Here is a 20,942-nt window from a genome sequence, read left to right on the forward strand (position 1 = left end):
CAGCACATGTATATTTTATCGATCGGGAATTGTTGTTGTTGTTGTTTTTGTTGTCGTCGTTGGTGGAGGGAGATGGAGAATGGGGCCTGAACGCGCGCGCATGTCACAAGAGAAGAACGAACTCTGTTTTGCGGGGGCCCCACATTACCCTCCCTTCAGAAACAGCTGAAAAGTTTAGCGTGAATGTGTTTGTGTGTGTGTTCAACTGGGGGGAACATCTCGTTATAATATGTGAGAGGAGTCTTTTGTGTGACACACTGTGTGAAGAGGGGGTGCTGTTGGGAGGGTTGGCGGTTGAGGGTTAAATTATACTTTTTATGCTCGGTGTATGGGAGACAATTGGTGAACTTTAGAATTTTCGTTGTACACTTCTTGAGGAGCTGGAAAATTTTAAATAAATTGAATCAATTTCTATGACTTACTTCAACTTAAGTGTTATAAAATGATTTTTTTTAAATAAATGTTTTTTTGTGATTTCTCTTGTTTAGAGAAAAAAAGTTAAAAAAAAAACTAAATTTCAAGTCCAATTTTCAAAGTTTTCAAGCCAAAAGTATCACAAAATGCCTTATGAATTACTACAGTTATGCGACTACCGAATGTTTCCAAGATATCAATGAATTTGTAAAAATGTTATTTCTTTTTAAGTTCTTTTCCGATCTGTGGTCCCAAAAATTAAAATTTGCAAACCAGTCTTAAAGCGTCCTTTTTGATAAAAATCATTGATAATCCTTGGTGTGAAATATAAAGTAATATGAATCTGAAAATATTTTAGCACGAAAAATAATTTATAAATTGGGTTATTCTCCGCCAACTCCTACAGCTAGATTTTAATACTTTTTTTTTGTTAAATCTTAAAGAATATTAATATACTTTCAAATAATAAACCTAGAAAGTTACAAATAAAACAAATTTTTTAAATATTTTTTTTTTTAAATGATTTGGACAATTGTCCACATGGGAGGGAGGTGGTTAGAGATTTCAAAAAAGTGGTTTATGAATGGTCCCCCCAAGTAACATTTTCAACCAACTAGCCACCACCAAGTTTTATTAAGGGTTTATTGCAGCATCTTGATTGCCTAAAAGTTTTATTTGGGCATTCACCGCAACCAACAAGCAAGAGCTAATTAATAGGTTCTAACAGGGTTTTATGCTTCGGACATAAAACCGGGTGGAAATAAAAGCCGACTGGCTTTCAATAAGGTTTTACGAAAGTTTTAATAGAGGCTTGAAAACCAGATGGCAATGCCATGCCAAACGGTTTTATCGCATACTTTGTTAAAACCTAGGGTGTTGTAGCTGTCAAGTGCCATTAGGCATGTAAAAAGCTCACTTAAAACCATAAGCTCCTAAAAGAGCATTTATCGCGGCCAAATAGCAGTGCATAAATATGGCGCTAAACGCGTGCTCTGATTGAATATGATTGACCGCCATCTTGATTGAAAAAATAGAAAACTGAAAAATTTGATTTAAATTTGATGAAAACACACATTTATGCTGAATTTCTGGTATGATTTATATAGCGATAGATGTTTAAAAATATTTTGAACATCTTTTTCAAAGAATTGCAATAAAATATTTTTTAACATTAAACACTATGATTACAAAATATTGATTTTTGATGTAGCAAGTTGAATTTTTGGCTCTATCTTCCCTACGTTTATCAATAAAATTTCAACCGCAGCTGAATTTGAGCCATCAATTGCGAGAAATAAGCTTTCAAATTATTTGGATTACCTCTAATATCTATTATTTATCATCGCCATTTTTGACAACCATCTCCATAATTTCATTTGGCAAGACGAAGACTTATTTTTGCCAAAATAAAACCTATTTGGCATAAAACGTTTGAAGACGTATGAAATGTCATTTTTTCCATAACTCCTGACTAGGTTTTAACAAAGGTTTTATCAAGGTTTTGAGGATGTTGTTAGGATTCAGTTGTAAAGCCTTGAACTCCTATGTAGGTTTTATAAATAGACCGTAACAACCTTTTGCGGAGGTCTTTTTGGGTTTTGAGTGGGGTTTATCAAGGTTCTGGGGAGTTTGTTACGACGAAGGGGTTTTAATGTAGGTTTTATAGCGGTTGTGACAGCATTGATAAAGCCTGAAATGTTACTTGGGCCATGACCTTTTTGTATTATTGCAGATTTAAAAAGTACATTAAATTGTCCATAAAATGACCTCAATTTTTGAGTTAAGATATAAGGCAGTGGTTTTTCTATTATTTTTGTATTATTATTTTTTCGTTGAAAATTAAGTAGGTTTTGTTGGGCGACTAATTTTTAATATAATTCTATTTGACATGAAAATTCCAAATTTCAGGCTGTAAATGATTGAAAAACACGTATTTTTCGAATGTTCAAAAATAAAAGGGATCGTACCACCCTTCCGTCACAAGATATCCAAAAATGGAACTGGGATTCATGAAGTCAAAGGTCGCATACAAACTTACAAACAATACATAAACTTTGGAAAAAAAACCATTTCGCCCTTTCTAAATATTTTTGAAAAATTCAAAATGCACACGTGTGTTTCTGGAGACCCAAAACTTCATGCTTCTCCTCGAGTTGAGCCTGCGTAATCATTTTTGTAAATTTTTGTAGATCAGTGTAATCATATCACAAAAAAAATCATTTTGCAATTCAAATTTGTCTAAAATGAGGTTGCAGAATTCGATTAATTAAATTAATTAAATTAAATTGATAAATTAAAAGTAATAAAATTAAATTCAAACTTCAGATAATCGAATCTGGACTGTACTGACACTATTTTTTTAATATTGTCTGTAAATTTTTGATAAGGAGTTATTCGATACCATTTAATTTGTCATCCGGTAAATTTTCTGTCAGTTCAACTTCGATTGCGTGACTCCACTCAATCAGCGGAGCTAATCGAATCCAGTAAATCAAGTTATGAAAAATTCAACCGGAAGAAAAATCAAAACAATCAAACAAACAAGCAGGCTAGCCTAACACCCAAAAATACCACCGCGCCATCATGGCTTGCTACAACAAAGTCAACAATCCGCCTCCAAAGAAAATCTCGCTCAACTCGAGGAAAATTTGTCAATATTTGCTTTTCAAATTTCAATATTTGAGCGCGCTCTTTTCCCTCCGAACAACGTCTTATTCTGCCCGCCATAACTTTCTTCGAAAAAGCTGTCATAATTTCTACTCAGCTGGCTGATTTTCCCCGATCCTAAGCTTCTCTAATTAATTTTCGCTTCACTGCCAGCCCAAACAGCAAACAAAAAAAACGCACACACACCCGCAGAAAAAGGATTTAATTCGAAATGGAGGCGGAGGTTGAGTGAAACATCTTGCAGCATTTCCTTTTCAAAAATTAGAAACCGAGCGTTTCGGGGTTCTTTTTTACGGACCCCTCTTGTTTGCGCAGCAAACCGAAAGCGCAAATCTGGGTTGCAGCAGGCTGTGGAAAAAAATCGAAAAATTCGTTTTCGTTTGGATCTTAATTTTTGATACTGGCGCGAGGGACAAAGCAGGCGTCTTGGAGAAATCTTCTGAATGAACCTGGTTGAATTATCCTTTTTTCGATCCTTTCTTCAACCTTGTCACGGATAAATTTAAATCTTTAACATAATATCTCTTTCGGTGCGAGCTGTGCTCGCCTACGGCGATAGTTTTCTTCAAAGAAATTTTTGAAAAGCGAAAATAACTATCCGCTCACACAATGGTAAATCGATTTCGCTTTCGATCCCTTGATCCACCCCCTTCTAACCGTCGTCGTCGTGACGGGAAGGATAAATAAAAGTTGATATATTTCTGAAAGGAGCTGAGCTGGTAGAAAACGCAACCCTTCTTAGCTGAAGCTTGAACCTAGACAAAAAAGCCAGGGACGCAAGGTGAGACTTAAAAATAAAATAAAAAACCGTCAACCTCAAAACCAGCCCTGGGATGGCCTCGGGGGAAGAACCGACGGCGGAGGACGACCCCTTTTCAATTTCACTCTTTACTTTATAGTTTTTCAATGGAAAAGGATTTTTGTGGCGGCATCGAATCGTCGTCGATCATATGGCTTGTTCGGGATGTTTTGAAGGATAAAACGCGCGCGCGTGCCATCAGACATGGTGAGCTGGGACCCTTTCGGGTAGGGGATCGTGTGCAGAGCACGTGACGACTGGAACCAACCAGCGAACGCGCGCGCCAAGTTCCGGTCCAGCTGTTGCGTTTGGGAATTTGCGCGAACTTTATGGAAGTATCACATATTTTGAGATCGAAGCAAGCCTTGACATTGAAAGTAATTGATTAATGTTGTTCATGTTGTACTTCAACATTGTAGTATGCTTTGACTGTACATCAGGATTATTTTTCGTATTTAGTCATAATTTTTACTTGAAAAAGATTGACAATGATTAGGAAAATATCATGATTGTGTTCTTTAATTTGCAGTGTTTTAATGGCACTTATCTTAAGTTTCATTACCTTTTCGGTTAATTTTATTTATTTTTAATTTATTTGCTGTCATAAAATCAAATCAAATGTTGATGAAATTCATGGATTTTTTCATAACAATCATAAACAGTATAAACTTAGTAGGCGGTGTTCATCGTGTAAAAGGGAATTAAATCCGATTTTTTTTAGAGAATGTCGCATTTTATTTTACGAAATAGGTATATCTCTCACATTTTTTTCTGAAAAACAAAATTTTCACCGATAGAATATTTTGAATCGAATATATTCTTAATCAGGAAGGTGAGCAATTCTCTGAGATTTCAGTCATTCGATTTTTATTGTATTTTTTAATCCGGCTGAAACTTTTTTGGTGCCTTCGGTTAAACTAACATTTCAAAAGGACCAAACATTCAATATTACGCCCTTTTGAAATGTTAGTCTTGATTTAAAATGTTTGAAAATATTGTTTTTGAAAGGATCGGAAAATTTCACGAATGTTTAATATTTTAACATTGTATATTGGACCATTAGTTGCTAAGATATCGACGTTAAAAAATTGTGGGTTGTTTGGGTGAGACTTAGAAATCATCAATTTTCCTGTTTTTAAATCTTTGCATGGCAATATCTCAGCAGCTAAGGGTCGTATCAACAAAGTTCAAAAAAGCAAAATATAGAATATAGAAGAATTTTCTCAGCTTTTCAAAAATATTTTTTTCAAAAGTGGGCAAACATGGGCACTAATTTAAAAAAGTGGATAACTGAGACTATTTTCAAAAAAGTTATCTAAAAATGGCTTTAACTTGAAAACGGTGCACTTTATCAAAATTTCACTAAAGTACTTTTTGATTGCAAATTCGATTTCACATCGAAAAATGAAATTGAAACTTTTTTGCGACCATTATTTCGATTTTTTGAAAAAAAATGTATTGATTCAAAAATTATAACTCGGTCAAACTTTTTTTGCCCATTCTGGAAATTTCTGAAAAGTTAGCATTTGATGTCCTCTAAAACATATCAGAAAAAAAAAATTGTGTTTTTTTGCTAATCAAGTTTTAGTGACAAAAAGTGATATAAAAAATCACCAATTTTTTTCTTACCGTGTATCATTTTTTTCAGTGTTGTCCATATCCAAACCTACAACTTTGCCCAAGACACCAAATCGATCAGAAAATTCCTTCAAAAGATACAGATTTTTGAATTTTCGCATATCATTTTTGTATGGACATCTGCCAAATTTGTATGGAAAATAATATAAACGATCTAATGATGCAAAATGGCTTTTTTGGGTTTACCTAAAGCACCAAAAAAGTTTCAGCCGGATTTAAAAATACAAAAATTAAAATTAAAAAGACCGATTCGGTAGACAATTGCTCAGGTGAAACTCAATTTTCTACGTATAAATCTCCCATGGGTGTTCTCGATTTATATTATTTTGCTTTCTCCATACCGTGCTCTTCTTACAATGAACAAAAACTGATACTATGTCAAGGGAACTTTTTAATTAAATATTCCAAGTTTTGTATTGTTTAATTTTCAAATTTCTACACGGGTACTATTTTCGTAACAAATTATACAAACTTTGATTTTGAGATAATGTAGAAGAAAACTTGAAATTTCAGTAAATTTGGTTCTGACACTTTTTATCAGAAGTCAAATACTGATAATAACACGTAATTTAGTGGCATATTTAATGAATAATAAAATTTTATGGATACGGACATAAATCTATCGATTTTCAGCGACTTTTTTAAGGTTATAAATTATAAAATAAAAAAAAACCTTCCCAATTATTGTTCTAAATTCTCAGACAAAAATTTTTAAACAATGTCAAAAAGTAAAAATGTAGGAAATTTTCTCAATTTAGAATTTTGTTTATCAAAAAATGTGTTAATTTAATTTTGATAGAAAAGATTTATTTTGCATCTAATTTTTTTTTTAATCGTTGTTTTCCAAAATTCATACCATACTAAACTGTAGCACAAAAGATGCAATTCGAAAATTAAAAAATACATTTTGTGGAAATTCTATTTTTAGTACCATCATTAAGGGTGACAGTGGGTCTGTGGGGTGAGATTGGGTCATACAAATTTCTGCATTTTTGTATGACCCAATCTCACCTTCAGACCAAATGTCACCCCTGATGACAGTAATAAAAAGTAGAATGAAAATGATTTTTTTACATATTTGTCGAATGCACCAATTTCTCTTTTCAAGATACAGATTTTCGAATACAGTCCAGTCTCGATTATCCGAAGGCCTCGGAAAAACTTCACTTGAGATAATCGAATCAAGATTTTTTTTTTCGTTGTCTAATTTTTGATTGATGATCTCAAGTATGACCCCTTAACTAAGCTAGAGTGATTTAAATATTTTAAATACAAAATGGCGGCCGATACGACTGTGTAGAAATATTGAAAAAATGCATTTTATAATTTATTAGGCAATCAACTATTCAAATTTGACTAAAATGGGGTCGCAGAACTCAAATTTTATGTTTTAAACAAGAAAAAGAAAAATAAGGATAAAAAAGAATCATACAAACCTTCGGATAATCGAGTCTGGACTGTATTCCAATGCTAATATCGTATAATCAAAATGCCAAATTGAAAAGAATTGTATGAAAATACTAGTGATGTAAATGGGTTTTTTTTACAAAACAATAAAATTTAAAAAATCTCGAAAAAAAAAACCAAATTCTAAAGAATTACTCAGTCCCTTTTCGAAATATGTTATAATTAAAACAAACTGTTAAAATTTGGTTCTAATCATAAAAATTAACAAGGTTAAGTTTGTTAAAATAGTTTCAATTTTATTAAAAAAAATTTCGATCAAAAATAATCATCATTCAAGACACAGACAAATAAGCAGCGTAAATAATCACCTGCCCACCTCAACTTCTAATCATCCCCGAGGGCACCGTCCCATTACGTTCTCGAATTTCATCACCATTCTGGAAAAATGAACCTAGCACAAAACACCGCCCAGCAGCACCGTCACAGACGCAAACGGACGCAATTGAATTCATTGAAAATCAATTACAGTAAATCTCTTTGCATGTTTACGTCTCGTTAAATTAAATGCTATCGCCGCCTGGCAATCACCCTACCCACAACACAACAACAACAAACGCAGAGTGGAATAAACGAACTAGAGAGAGAGCGAAAAAACTCATCTAAAATTGCTCGAAGAAGCAGAATAGAATATTCACGTCCTAGCAACCCGCGCTCCTCCCACCCACCCACAACACTGATAAAACTGTAGCTTGGCATGCTTTGTTCTGCGCGTTGGTTGTGTTTGTGTTCTCTCCGCACGACAACGACGTGAGATATTGCCTCGCCGTCAACGACTACTACGATGTGGCCTTGCTTGCGTTTCGGGATGCAATTTTCACCCACCACCCCATCCCCAAAAACTCACCTTTTGTATTAATGAGACTGCTACGCGCGTAGATTTGTATGAGAGTGTACGTTTTGGGGGAGAGTATAATCAGAGAAATATTGGCGTCTGGCGAAGCCAAGACAAAGATAGGGCCAGACAGTCACACACTCACACACGTGACTACTACTCTAGTGGGTCAGGTTAGAGACGCGAATTTCGCCCTCCCCCCGCACACCCTCCCATCAAAGAAAAACGCAAATATCCGTCGACGAGGGCCCAGTCATCGACCTCACATTGCCGCTCCTGCTTTTTGTTCTTTGCCCAGCGAGACTAATTTTCCTCTGGCATCAGGAAAAGTTGCCAGACTCGTGTGTGCCGTCTTGATTTGCTGGCAACACTTTCCACCCCCACTTTGTGCACTTTGTGGCTACCCGTCACAAACACAGCCAAGCCAAGTTCACCCTCAACTTCCTTGTTGTTTGGTCCAGTCGGTAGCTTTAATTCTCATGCCCGAACTCATCAGCTTTAATCCTCCTCTCGGTTCGATTGACGTGTGTGTTTAATGTGGCTCTGTGCGGATCGATTGGACTGGACCGTTTAAGGGGGAACTACAGAAAACTACTTGAGGAATTTTCTAGCCAAAAAAAAAATGTCTAAATAAAATTAGATGACACTTTCAGTGTAGAGAGGTTCCGAAATTTACCCTTAGGGTGATGAACGGCGTGACCAGGTAAACAATCAGTCAACCCTTTCATCCTAAGTTGGCCTTGAGGCGTATAATTAGCAATTGAAAATGTCACCGCACACTTCGGTTGGGAAGATGTCATCTTCAGGCTACTTCTGTGGTTAAATAAAAGGTAAAATCTTTGCAAACGATAATCGTACATAATAAATAAGTTTTAAACTGAAAGTGATACTGAATTAGCATCCAATAAAAACAAATGTTTTTTAAGTTATTCAGAATAACAATTCACTTCTGTTATCAGGAAAGTAAAAATACTTTATTTTGGGTTATTTCTGAGATAAATTATATTTTTGACCTATTTCCTATGTAGCTAGATTGAAATGAAAATTATTTATTTTTTGTTCAACGATTCTTATGTTGTAAAGCACTCAATTTTAAAACTTGCTTAATTATTGAAAATTTATCATGCAAAAAAATGATAGTAAAAAATCACAACTCAAACTCTTAAACTAAATTGTTTTAATTTTTACCATTTTTTAGCAAATAATCTTTCCAACAATTTTAGTTAAAAAAAAACGGTTCCTTGAATGAAGTTAAAAAAATATAAATCAGAAATTCAAAAATCATAAAATCTCTGAAAAGCTCAAAATTAAAAAAAAAACACCAAAAATACATCCTCGCCAAAAATTCAAAACGGAGTCATCTACAAAACAAGTGAAAACTTTACGGGGGTAGATGGAGGATGACGATTGCCCGTGGTTAATACAAACAATTTGTTTTGAATGGAAAATGGTTCATGAAGGGAGAAGGAGGGGGAAAAGTAGGGATTGTTTAATTCCATAAAAGTGTCCACGTGGTTTCTGGATCGCCCCAAATATAAAAAGTTGCTGGAAAATTAAAAAATGTATATTGGAATTCAGGAAATTATTCAATGAAATTGTTTAAAATTTTGAGCAATTAAAAATTCCAAAACTCAAAAATATATTTTATTTGCAAAATTAAAATAAATTACTCAAAAAAATTTCAAATAGAAAAAATCAATCACTTTCATACAAAAAAAAAATCAAGAAAATTCAAAGAAAACTAGAAATCACCTTCCATCGGATGAGGAAGTAAAATGTCGGTCCCGGCCTTGGTTGTTAGGCCGTTAAGTCATTCCAGGTGTAGGAGTCGTCTCCATGCCATAAGTACAAACAACACACCAAACCAAGCCTACTCCGGTGGAATCACTGGCGGCGGTTGGACTCGCAATTCAAAGGCCGTCAGTTCAAATACTGGGGTGGAAGGTTCCTTGGAGTAAAAAGAGGTTTGGGTGCTCTCCCCATTCAAGCCTTCGGACTCCTAGGTTCGAGCAGAAACTTGCAATAGAGACCACAAAAGACCCGGGGGTCGTTAATGTGGATGGTTTGATTTTTTGAAAAAATCATCAAGCAGATCTTTCAAGATAAAATCAAGATATTTGAACAAAAATCAAAAACAGAATTAGAAATGAAAATATACGTGATATTTTAAAATAATTTTAAGGTGTTTTCATATAGCTTTGTGTACTAACATTGTTTTCCATAATTATTTTATGAGATATTATTGAAATTGTTTCCGAAAAAATACAAATAGTTCATCTTGTCCACCTTCCTCGGACCTTTAACGACAACCTCGACATTGAACTCTGCTCTCAGACTACCACACCAACAGTCCATCGCAAAAACACAACTTTAATTTCTGCACATTGGCCGGCGACTTTTCTCGTCCAAAAGAAGAAAAAAAACTACACACACGAAAAACGCCCCATCTCTCTTGAAGGATATCGATCGGCCACCGCCGACCAACCACCTATTGCTTGCGACTGGTGTGTGCTGAGAAGGTGCTGCTGCTAGATTTGTACACGTTCCCCTCTGCTCCGTTCATACCCGGGTAGTACAACTATGTGTAGTGTGGTCAAGTGACGTGAGTGAAAGAATGAATGAAACACGAACCCCAGACGACACGGAGGGTAAATGAGCGGGAAATTAACGAAAGTGCGACGCGGGGTGTTGTCTGACGAAGAAGCTAGAAGACGAGGGGAATCATCTGTTAAAGACACATTTGAGAGGGGAGGGGGTGGCTGATAAGGAGGCCATGCGTTAGCTCGTGATGACGCCAGCCTACCTCGACCTATGACGACAAACGCCTACTACGCGCGGTACTAATTGCGTGCTTTTTCTCCTTTCTTTCGATTTTCAGGGAAAATTTGGTTAAGTAATGAAGCCCAATGGCATCATCCGGTGGCGCTGGGTGCCGTCGGTCAACCGTCACAGCCTCTGCTGCCGCCTACGATGACCCCGGTCGGGTTAAACCTCAACGCACAGCCGCCTCCGGCGACCACATCGATTTCACAGCACACCGGAATTCCGGACAGTCTGCTAACCATCCGGGAAATGATGCTCCAAAATCCTAGCCTGGGGCTGCTAAACGAGAGCAATTTGCTGCTCAAAAGAAGCATGCTGGAGAACATGCCGTCCGGCGGCTCCCTTGGGGCATTCCCACTCGGTCCGAACCCGCTGATGCATTCAACGACGATCAAGAAAGAGTCCACCGATGAATCCGACTGCAACGAAATGAACCTCGACGAACGAACTGCCCGATCTTCGTCACCCCAATTCACACATCATCATCATCATCATTCCATCCATTCGCGACACGGTCATCTCCCGATGGCCGCGTTCCACCGTTCATCCCCAACCTCCTCGATGCAACCGGTGGCCAACCCGGGACCACCCCCTCTACTTCCACCCCACCACCAACACCACCACCACCACCACCACTACCAACAACAACAACATCAAAGACATCAAAGAGACTCCGAAGAACGTGAATTGAATTTCAATGCAATGCCGCCGTCAAGGCCTTCTTCGATTCACCACCACCAGGCAGAACCGTCACCGACGGTGGCCAGTTCCCAGCAGCACCAGTCGTCGTCGTCGTCGCCCCACGCGATGAAAGGGGATCCCGATCCAAACCATCAGCATCATCATCCTCATCACCATCATCACCTGCAGCAGCATCAGCGTCATCACTTTGATCGACGGAATGACGAAGACGTGGGTCGTGGTGGCGGTGAAGATGAAGTAGGCGGTGGCAATGAGCATCAGCTTGAGGAAAGGGACGTGGACATGAATGGTGGACGCGAAAGGAGTAAGGAACAGGAGCGGGAGGAGGACGAGGAGGCAATCGCAGCAAGCCGGGATCGACTGGAGGCGGTGGCTCCGATGAAGGGCACTATTTCGGTGAAGAAGGAACTGGATCTAAGCAGGCGGAAGTCAGCGTCACCTGGTGAGTTGAATGCTTTTGTCTTTATTGATGGGGGCGTTTATTTGGGATATGACGTAATGTAGAACACTATTTGATGGGACTGAAACTATACTTTTTGTAAATATTTCTTACAAGTCAAACAGGCTGTTAGAACTTCGATCTGACTTTTCTAAAATATTATTCCATGGATTTGAACTTGACAAGTAGTTTAACCAAATCGATCTCGTGAAAATGAAAAAAAAAACTGTTGGGCTAAATTGAGCACAAAATGTTGTGCAGTTTGCCATTTTGAATCTTTTAAAGTCAAGTGAAAGTAAACGCTGTTTGTTAAGTTTAAATTGTAAACAACAGAATCTCTAGGTTTTGACACTCTTGGAAGCATTCGTTTTTTTTTTTCAAGCTACAATTCAAAGTAAAATGTTAGTAGTAGTAGTTCTCTCAATTTTCGCAATTTTTTCGCGATTTTATAATTTTATTTTATTTTAATGGGTTGAACCATGCCCATACATTCTTTATGCAAAAAGAAGTATAATTTGCATCATTTTTTGACTTTCTGATTGATTTGGTGTATCGGCAAAGTTGTAGATTATAATTAGGACTATTCGGAAAAAAGTTACACTCTTAAACAAAAATGCCCACTTCTTTTTTTCACTAGAATTTGAATTTTCAAAATAAAAATTAAAAATTAAGTAAAAATAAAAAAATATTCAAAAAATGTAAAAAAATCAAATTTTTGTAAAGTGTTTCGTTTTGCAGTTAAAGTCACTTGCAGTGTTGCAAAAGAGTGATAGAAAAGCTATCAATAGATTATCTCTGCACCAAAAATATCCGAGAGTATAGCGGCCGTCACTATAGCTTGTGAGATCTCTTCTTGTGTCTCGTGATTCCCAGCGATGTCATTCTCTCTCTATCACTCCTTCCCTTTTCCTCGACTATGCGCTCTCACCGCTGAGTCTCTCAACCTCTCCGAAAACTGTAATGAGAAAACGCGAGATGGCGATTATGAGCCGACCACGCATGACGCCCCTTCAAACTGCGTTTGCAAAATTGGTTTTGTGGCGGCTTTTGTGGTTAAACGCTGTTGCGGTAGGATGATCGTGGAAGCGAGAATGAGAGAGAAAAGGAAAATGTCAATAGCGAGTGGATAAACACAAAAACGTGTTCGGCTATGTTCGGCGCTGAGAGTTTCAATGAAGAGAGAAGAGCAGTTGTATTTGAGGCATGAATATTCAGGCGAGATAATTGTAGTTGCTGAGAGGTGATATTTTGATATTTTAACAACCCTGGTCACTTGCAAGTTTTTTAAATATTTTATCAAGAAAAGTTAACCCTCAGAAATATGTTTGAAGTGCTGAAAATGTTCTATCAGAATATAAATTGTTTAAAAATGTGGTTTTTGAAAAGTATCAAAAATGTTTTCAAAATAAAATGAAAAAATATTTTCAAACGCCTAATCAAATTGCAATCGAAAAGTACTTTATCAAAAATTCGATAATTTATCAAATTTTTGATGAAGTGTATAGTTTTGTAGTTGAAATCACTTTCAGGTTTAGATTTTTGGAAATTTTAACACATTTTTTCTAATGCTTAGTCAAGGAAAGCTACCCCTAAAAAAATTATTAAATGGTAATTTTCTCTCTGAGAATGAATGAATGAATTAATGAATAAAAAATCTTCTTCTCCGCCGGCAACTTGAATGACATTTTTTCCTCTGAGACTTTGGAAATGAAACTATTAGTTTTTGAGATACAGCCTCACAAAGAATTCGAATCGATAAAATTTAGATAAAAAATTGAACTTTTGTAAAATTTTCTGATCTTTTCAATTGAAAAAAAAAACAAATTTTCAAAACAACCACGTTTACGAAGGTAATGTCCACACACGCAAAACACACAACAACTAACGGAAAAAAACTAAAACCTTCCAGATCCTTGAAAATGATTGAATAAATAATCGAAACGTCGTATATAGTGCTAAAAAGTTGTTGTTCTTGCTTATTTTTAACTGCAAGCCGAAAACCGTCACTAAAAAAATAAAATGTAAACAAAAATCAGGAAACTAACCTATTTATATACCGTTTGAAAATTTATTCAGGATTTCAAAATAAAGTCATTATTTTTATTGAAAAGGCAGACAATTTCACAAAAGTCGAACCAACAGTTTTCGAGAATTGCACTCAAATTTCAGTCTCAGACAATTAGATTGCAGATGCTCGTTCGTGGAGTTTTCAAGAAAAATGTAAATTAATCATTTTGGCTTTGTTCTTTTCAAACCTAATCATGATGAAAATATTAACGGATGTAAAATTAATAAAAATCAAATGTTCTAAAACTGGAAAGATCTAGAGAACGGTATTTTTTTTAAATAAATATTGTCAATATTTGATTGCAAATTAAATTTTAACGACATTTCAAACAATCAAAATTAACTCTTAATTAAGTTGTACGAACTTTCATAATCTATCATTTCCCCCTGAATCTATGGTAGAGATCAAAGAGAAATTTCTCACCAAAATCCAATGTAACACCAACAATCGATTCCCTCACCCAAATCTAACGCACTTACGTTTATTTTAATTCAATAATTTTCCAATAAATTGACTCCCCATCAATGGTCGAAGATTTATGATCACTCACTTCGCAGCTCTCAAGTTTTCTTCACACGAGCTCACAATGTGAACGCCCCCCACCGAAAGTGCTCTCCGTACATTACTGTTTGATTCCATTTAATTCGATATGGTACACCCTCACACGAGGAACTTTCCCTTTTTTTGTGGGGGGCACTATTGTTTGCTCGGGATCCTCAATTTGGAAAGGCAGAAGACACTCTCAAAATAATTCAATTTAATTTCATATAATTGATTAGCGTGATTTGAACATTTTCAAAGTTTCTCTTAAATTTGATGTTTAACTGAATGTAATTTGGTAATTTTTCACTGTGATTTAAACAAATAACAAAGTGCACCCCGAACAAAGGTTTCCATTTAAACAGGACCCACATTTCTTTGATTTCGTTTCTTTTCGGAGTACTACTTGGGGTGGTGGGTGCAGCCAAAGAAAGGATCGTAAAATTTACGCATGCACCTTCTTTTAGGTTTTTTTCCCGTATAGTCAAAAGGGCGACAAACCAGCATCATCCACATTATATACTGATGAATGCAGATCTAACTTTTTTCACTCTTATGTATATAGTGCAAATGTCCCGATGGTGACCAGGCTGGCCATAAAGATGAAAGGGAGCTGTTTGGTTTTTATCGCCTAAATCACACTCTCTTCGGTTGGTCCTTGTTCCCGATTCCTCGTTTGATCCCCTTGGCCACCACTCGACTCTCTCTAGCGAAAGTGTGATTCGATTTTATTCCACACTTTTAGCACTTTTTTCGGAACAGATAAGGTGTCGTCTCTGCTCTGTCCACTTCTCTATGAGAGATGCATTGATTGGTTCGACGAGCTTCTTCAATTTTATTATTTATATAGAAAATGGTCCAATTTTCCGGACTGCTTTTTAGAGCGCCACTTTTCCTTTTTTTGTGTTGCTTCGAAGGTCCGATCTAGTTCCCTCAATCTCCTTGGTGGTGGGGCGTTAATGAAGGATCAAAGTAAGCGATGACCGAAGCTCGGACTGCATGCGGGTTGGTGATAGGAACGGATTTGATTCCTTTGTTAGGAGTTCATGGCATACTGTGAATGGATTTGTTCTCATGCTATCAAATTTTGCAAATTAATAAATTCTAAAGCATCAAATTTCATGTACTCCAAAAAACATTAAATACCAAAAGAAGGCGACATCCTGCCATAATCATAACAACCTCATGGCTTCCTACGATCCGGAAAAGCAGTCAAAAGGCCATTTCTCAAAGCACCCCTTTCGACCAATATTTCCTCAAGAATTATAATTCCATTATTACGTCTAATGAACGGATAAATTGATAAACTATAAACACGTTGTAAAAACACACACTCCAGCCTGCGTTGACCCCTTCTTCGTTGGCCGTTGGTCCCGGGAGGTTTCCCCCGCCGGTTCCGGATGCGAGAGTGTAAACATTGTCCAATGGTTGTTCTTTTCGTTTTTTTGCTCTGTTCCTTCCGATCAACCATAAAAAACAACCTGCTGCCAAACTTGAGCAGTGAAAAGAAAAGGGTTCTTCCAAGACAACGGCGGAAACAAATCAAGGGAAAAGGGGTGCTCAAATTCCCCCTTTTTGTTGGTTGGTACTGGTTGATAGACAAGGGGCTAAACAATTTATTACGTCAATAGTGCTACCCCCTTTGGGATTATCATACTTTGGGAAGTACTTAAGAGGCTTTTCATTTCCATCAGTTTGGTATGCATTTTCACACCATTTTTTCAAGGAGTTGAATAGGTCATGAATTTTACTCTTCATCTGACCACTGAACTTAAAATCTACTTTAAATTAGAAAAAAATATAATTTCCAACGCTTACTGTGATGTAAATAAGTCAAATAATCTCACTTTCTGAACTTGAAACTGCACTTATGATGATTTATCTTAAAAATTGACATTAAAAAAAAAACATTTAGCCATTAAATTCGTCCAAAGGCCATAACAAACACATGTCGCCACCTGTCGCCAGGTACATTTATTAACATGTCCAAACACAAGAGTCATTTAAACCCCCCTCCACTCAACCAGCAGTCAAAATATTGTCACCTCAGGTCACCCAAAACACAGCCTACTACCACACAACGAGTTGGCCCTTGTCCTTTCGCCTTCAAAAGAGGGCTCTCCAGAAACAACAACAATATTGTCCATCGCAGCAACCCGGCCTTCGTCGTAACCCGTCTGTCCCGGGCATTGTGTAATGTCACTTCAAGATGTCGTCACAATTTATTCCACTCTAAATCATCCCCTGCATGCCGGGGTTGGACCCGTTTCGTATCCCGAAAGAGAGCCATCCGGTATCCGGAGGATAATTTCCTTAAAAATTGAGACATTTTCCCGTGCCCGGCTTTACAGGAAAAAAAAGAAGCTAAGGCTTTTCGCTTTCATCATGTTTATTACATGTGATTTATATTCTCGGCAGCTTTGTCTTCCTTCGCCTCCTTCCTAGGATATGTAAACTTCCTGAAGGACGACCAACATCGAGTAGGGACGTTTTCTAAACTTTTCTGATGGGGGAGTGAGGTCGAATCTGTGTGTGTTTTTAAATTCCGAATCAATCACAACACAAATCAACCCTTCAGATTCGATTACTCAGGGCACACGACAAAGCGCAAACAATGGCCAACAAAATGGGATTTGAATTCGTAAATCGTTTTTTTTTCTCTGCTCTGGTTTGGTCAGACATGATGGTGGTCGCAGTAGGCCACGCGGGGAAAGGGGGAAAACCATTTTAAAATTACGCACATTTGAAACTAGAGGGGAAGAGGTTGCGTCTTGGAAATGACAGGGTTTGATTTGGGGCAAATTAGCATAAAGAGGGATTAATTCAAGAGTAAGTTGTGATATACATTTAGATAAGATTTAAAATGGTAGAACAACAATATAAGAAGAACAAAACAGTAATGATATAAAACACATTTTTTACACAACAACCTTTTTATTTTGTAAATAAATTTGGTAGATATCAACTTAAATAGTTAATTCAAAACCTTAACGGAATTTGATCGATCAATAAACACCCTCACTCAACTACCCCAACTTAATCAACCCTCAGATCATTACAAAATTCAATTTCAACTGCAACATATTCGCCAAATTCGTTCTGGTCCAGTTCCGCGTGCAACTATGTTTGTGGTCATTCAAGTCCCACGCCGCCGCCTGCTTAGGTTTTTCAAAAACGCACGTGCTTCTGGTAAGGGTCAAAACCCTTACATCTGCCCTATTCCAGCCTCAAAAGTGATCGATTTTTCCAACGAAAAATGAAACAATTGACCACAACCCCAGCACCGTTGACCAGGGGAAACATCGATTAAAGGCTTGCAGTTGTGGATGATGTTTAGTTTCGGAAATTGTGAGGGTGGACGGACCCACACGGGGTCATATCGATTCCTCACCTTCTATTATCATTTTGCAGCGCGCGTTTTTCATTATCGACGCTATTGAGTTATTGAATGGAATGGTTCAGGGGGCCTTTTGTTTCCAGCAGCAGCAGCAGCGGGTGTAATTTTATCCATTGAGCTCGTATCTTTGTATGACGACGAAAGCGAGCGAAGAGAGCGATTCAGTCGATTTTGGGCCATTGTTTGGCACTTTTGGCCAGTTATCGTACGTTTCCATATTGCACCCAGCAAACAGTGTGTGGGCGCAGGACAATCTCTGAAGCTGATGTGCAATAACCGAAATGAGCAGCCTCACAAAAACGACGAAAAATCTCGCTTCTAAATGTGAAAACTTTCCGATGTTGGTGAACCCGAACCCGATGACCAACCAACTCCAAACAACAGAAAGAGACACGATGCATATTAAAATGGATGTGCAGCTGTTGTTTTTCTCAATGTTCAATAAATAAATACTCACTCTTTCTGGGAGATGCTGCTGCTCCTGATGATGGTGGTGATGCTTGACCCTTGTCCACGTGCGAGAAGGAGGAAGGATACAAGTTGTGTGTGTGTGTCTCGTCTGCAAACTGCAGTCTGACACGAACCTGAGCTAGTTCTTTCTTGATACCTTTCTTTTGCTTTACTTACTAAAGAAACACGTTGAAATCGACATAAATCAGCCTAGCATACAGTTATCTTACTTTGATTCAAGAAATATCCAAATGTTTGCAATCCAAGATGGCGTAGGTAGAATATTATTAATTAAAAAAAAAAGCTTGTGACCGATTAAAAGATGTTTGAATAATTTGTTTTGGTCAGACCTGTTACATTATTTGCCCTTCAACATAAAAAATAGGTCCCGTTTTAATTGTGTTTGTCGACTATTTCAATTATTATCACTGATATTGACCGTGATGCCAATAAAAAATCTGACACTAAATACTTTTTCATCATATTCATACTTTTTCACTATTTGTTTTTTGTGAATTTTTCTGGTGTAAATTTTTTCTGAGATCCCATTTTCTGGTGATAATTTGATCAAATTCGTGTTCCTAAGTCAATTTCACAATAGAATCTTGCATACAAATGTTTATTTTCATCATTAGAACCTCTTGAAAAATAAAAGTAAAAAAATATGCAGCTGCTTTTTTTCTGTTGAAAAAATGTTTTGGAAACGAACCAAATTTAAAATCAATGTGATTCGAAGATTTTTTTAAACTTAATTTTTTTGAAGAGTGTAAATGGATAAAAATAAACATTTCCATGCATGTTTCTATTTTGAAATTGACTCAGGAAAAAAATTAAAAGGTAATTAATTAATTCATGGATTATAAAATAATATTTTAAATATGTAAATCTCAAATGTTTTCTATACATATACAAACAGCAAAAAGATCCCTTGGAATTTTTTTTGCAGTGCTTTTTTGAGTCTAACTGTATTTGTTTTTTTTAAATATATTTTTAATCACACGCTGACAAGATACAAGATAGGAATCGAGTCTCCTCACTCTCCCCTATTTATATATAAATTCTTTTTAAAATATATTCATCATATAAATTTTTACTATTATTTTTTTTTTAATTATTAGAATCTATACGGACCTTTGTTCTGTTCATCATTGAAGAAACTAGTGCGTCCATCCCGGGAATTCCCGGGACAAAAATCCCTGGGTTTTTCCAAAACCGGAAATTCCCGAATCCCGGGATTTTTTTATATTTTGTCCCAGGAATTCGCGAAATTGAAAACAAATCAAATTTTGGTCTAGAAATTCAGATTTGGTTCTGAAACTATATGAACAGTTGAATACTTAGTAATCGATTTGAATTTCAAAGCATAAAAATCTGTATTCTACATATATCAGCATTAATTTCAAGAGTTTTTTTTAATAGTTCCTTTAAACATATCAAAGACAATAGTTTAAAGAACCTTTTCAAAAAAAATCTAGATTTGTCTTATTATGGAAAATTGTAAAAATTTTAGTTTACAGATCTACAAAAATGCTTTGCGCCTTAAAATATTTTCTATCAAATTTTATTTATTAAAAAAAAGACGTAGAATTATATTCACGTGTATTTAAGAATTAAAACTTGGGAAAATTATTTTATTTAACAAAATAATTTAATTTTTCATCAAAAACCGGCATCTGAAGCGACAGAATCTAAAACGACAGAAAGACTGGAGCGCCCTAGAAGAAACGCCTATAATCATTTTTTGTCCAAATCGAGATTTTTAGTCCGGGTGGTATAGAATGTTCCAATGCATCATCTAATACTGGAATTCCACTAATTGTTGTTTTAAATTGTTTCTAAAACTAAAAATGGTATGCTTTATTGTTGCCATGCTACTTGAAAGCCATTTTTTTAAATTACTGTAAAAAATATTTAGAACAGAAAACAAACGGACAAACATAGAAAGCGTTAGAAAAAAAAGCTTTTAGGTCAAAGAATATGCATTAGACTATCTGAAAAAAGAACACAAGGAAAATATATTTCCAGAGTTTTCAAATGGTCCTTCTATAAACATGTGAAAAACAATAGCTTATAGGACCTTTTAAACAAAACTCTTGATTTAAAAAAAAGTGAGGTTAGGAGTTTCATTGATAAAACTGAAAATAAAAATGTTGCGCTTTAGAGCTAAAAAAGTGAATTTTATAAACAATAACAGTTTCAAATTAGGGCACATTGATCAAGTTTAAATGTGATTCGATTATGATACCAATTTTATGAGTCAAGAAGATTAATTTCATCGAGGTGGATATCATTTTTTTACTAAGCATCTCCCTGAACAAGAACAACAAGCGACACACATATAAAATTCACACTTACTGTGAAGTGGTGACTCCAACATAATGGATCGCGCTCGCGTAACGAAACGCCACAAGAAAAGAGAGAGCTAGCTAGAAGCTACTCCTTAAGAAGTGAGGATGACCCTATTGTTCCTGGCTGCTGCTGGTGATGATTGTCGTCCTTTTTTTTATTTTGCTAGATCACAGCCCGAAGAGACAAGGACTCATCCGCTAGCTCGGTTGACAAAGAAGAAACTGGTCTCGGTGATCATATTCATGGCTCTTTTAGGATTTTGCTTAAAATATTGCTCCATTGTGCTCCGGGAGCGCTACTTCTAGAGCAGATCTGGGTTCATCTGGGTGGGGTAAGCGGTCAATTGTTGGTCTAAAC

At 36.4% G+C, this 20,942-nt stretch overlaps 1 protein-coding gene across 6 annotated transcripts in view; it reads left to right on the forward strand.

The window, feature by feature from the left end:
* The window catches only part of LOC120427085 (protein nubbin-like), a 175,899-nt gene that overhangs the window by 114,041 nt on the left and 40,916 nt on the right, over positions 1 to 20,942 (forward strand). For all 6 annotated transcript variants that reach the window (XM_039591926.2, XM_039591929.2, XM_039591932.2 and 3 more), the window contains one exon: positions 10,696 to 11,784. In XM_039591926.2, coding sequence (XP_039447860.1) covers positions 10,696 to 11,784 — 1,089 coding nt within the window. The remainder of the gene's footprint in view (positions 1 to 10,695; positions 11,785 to 20,942) is intronic.

Source organism: Culex pipiens, chromosome 2 (assembly GCF_016801865.2).
Source record: "Culex pipiens pallens isolate TS chromosome 2, TS_CPP_V2, whole genome shotgun sequence".
Taxonomy (NCBI): Eukaryota; Metazoa; Arthropoda; class Insecta; order Diptera; family Culicidae; genus Culex; species Culex pipiens.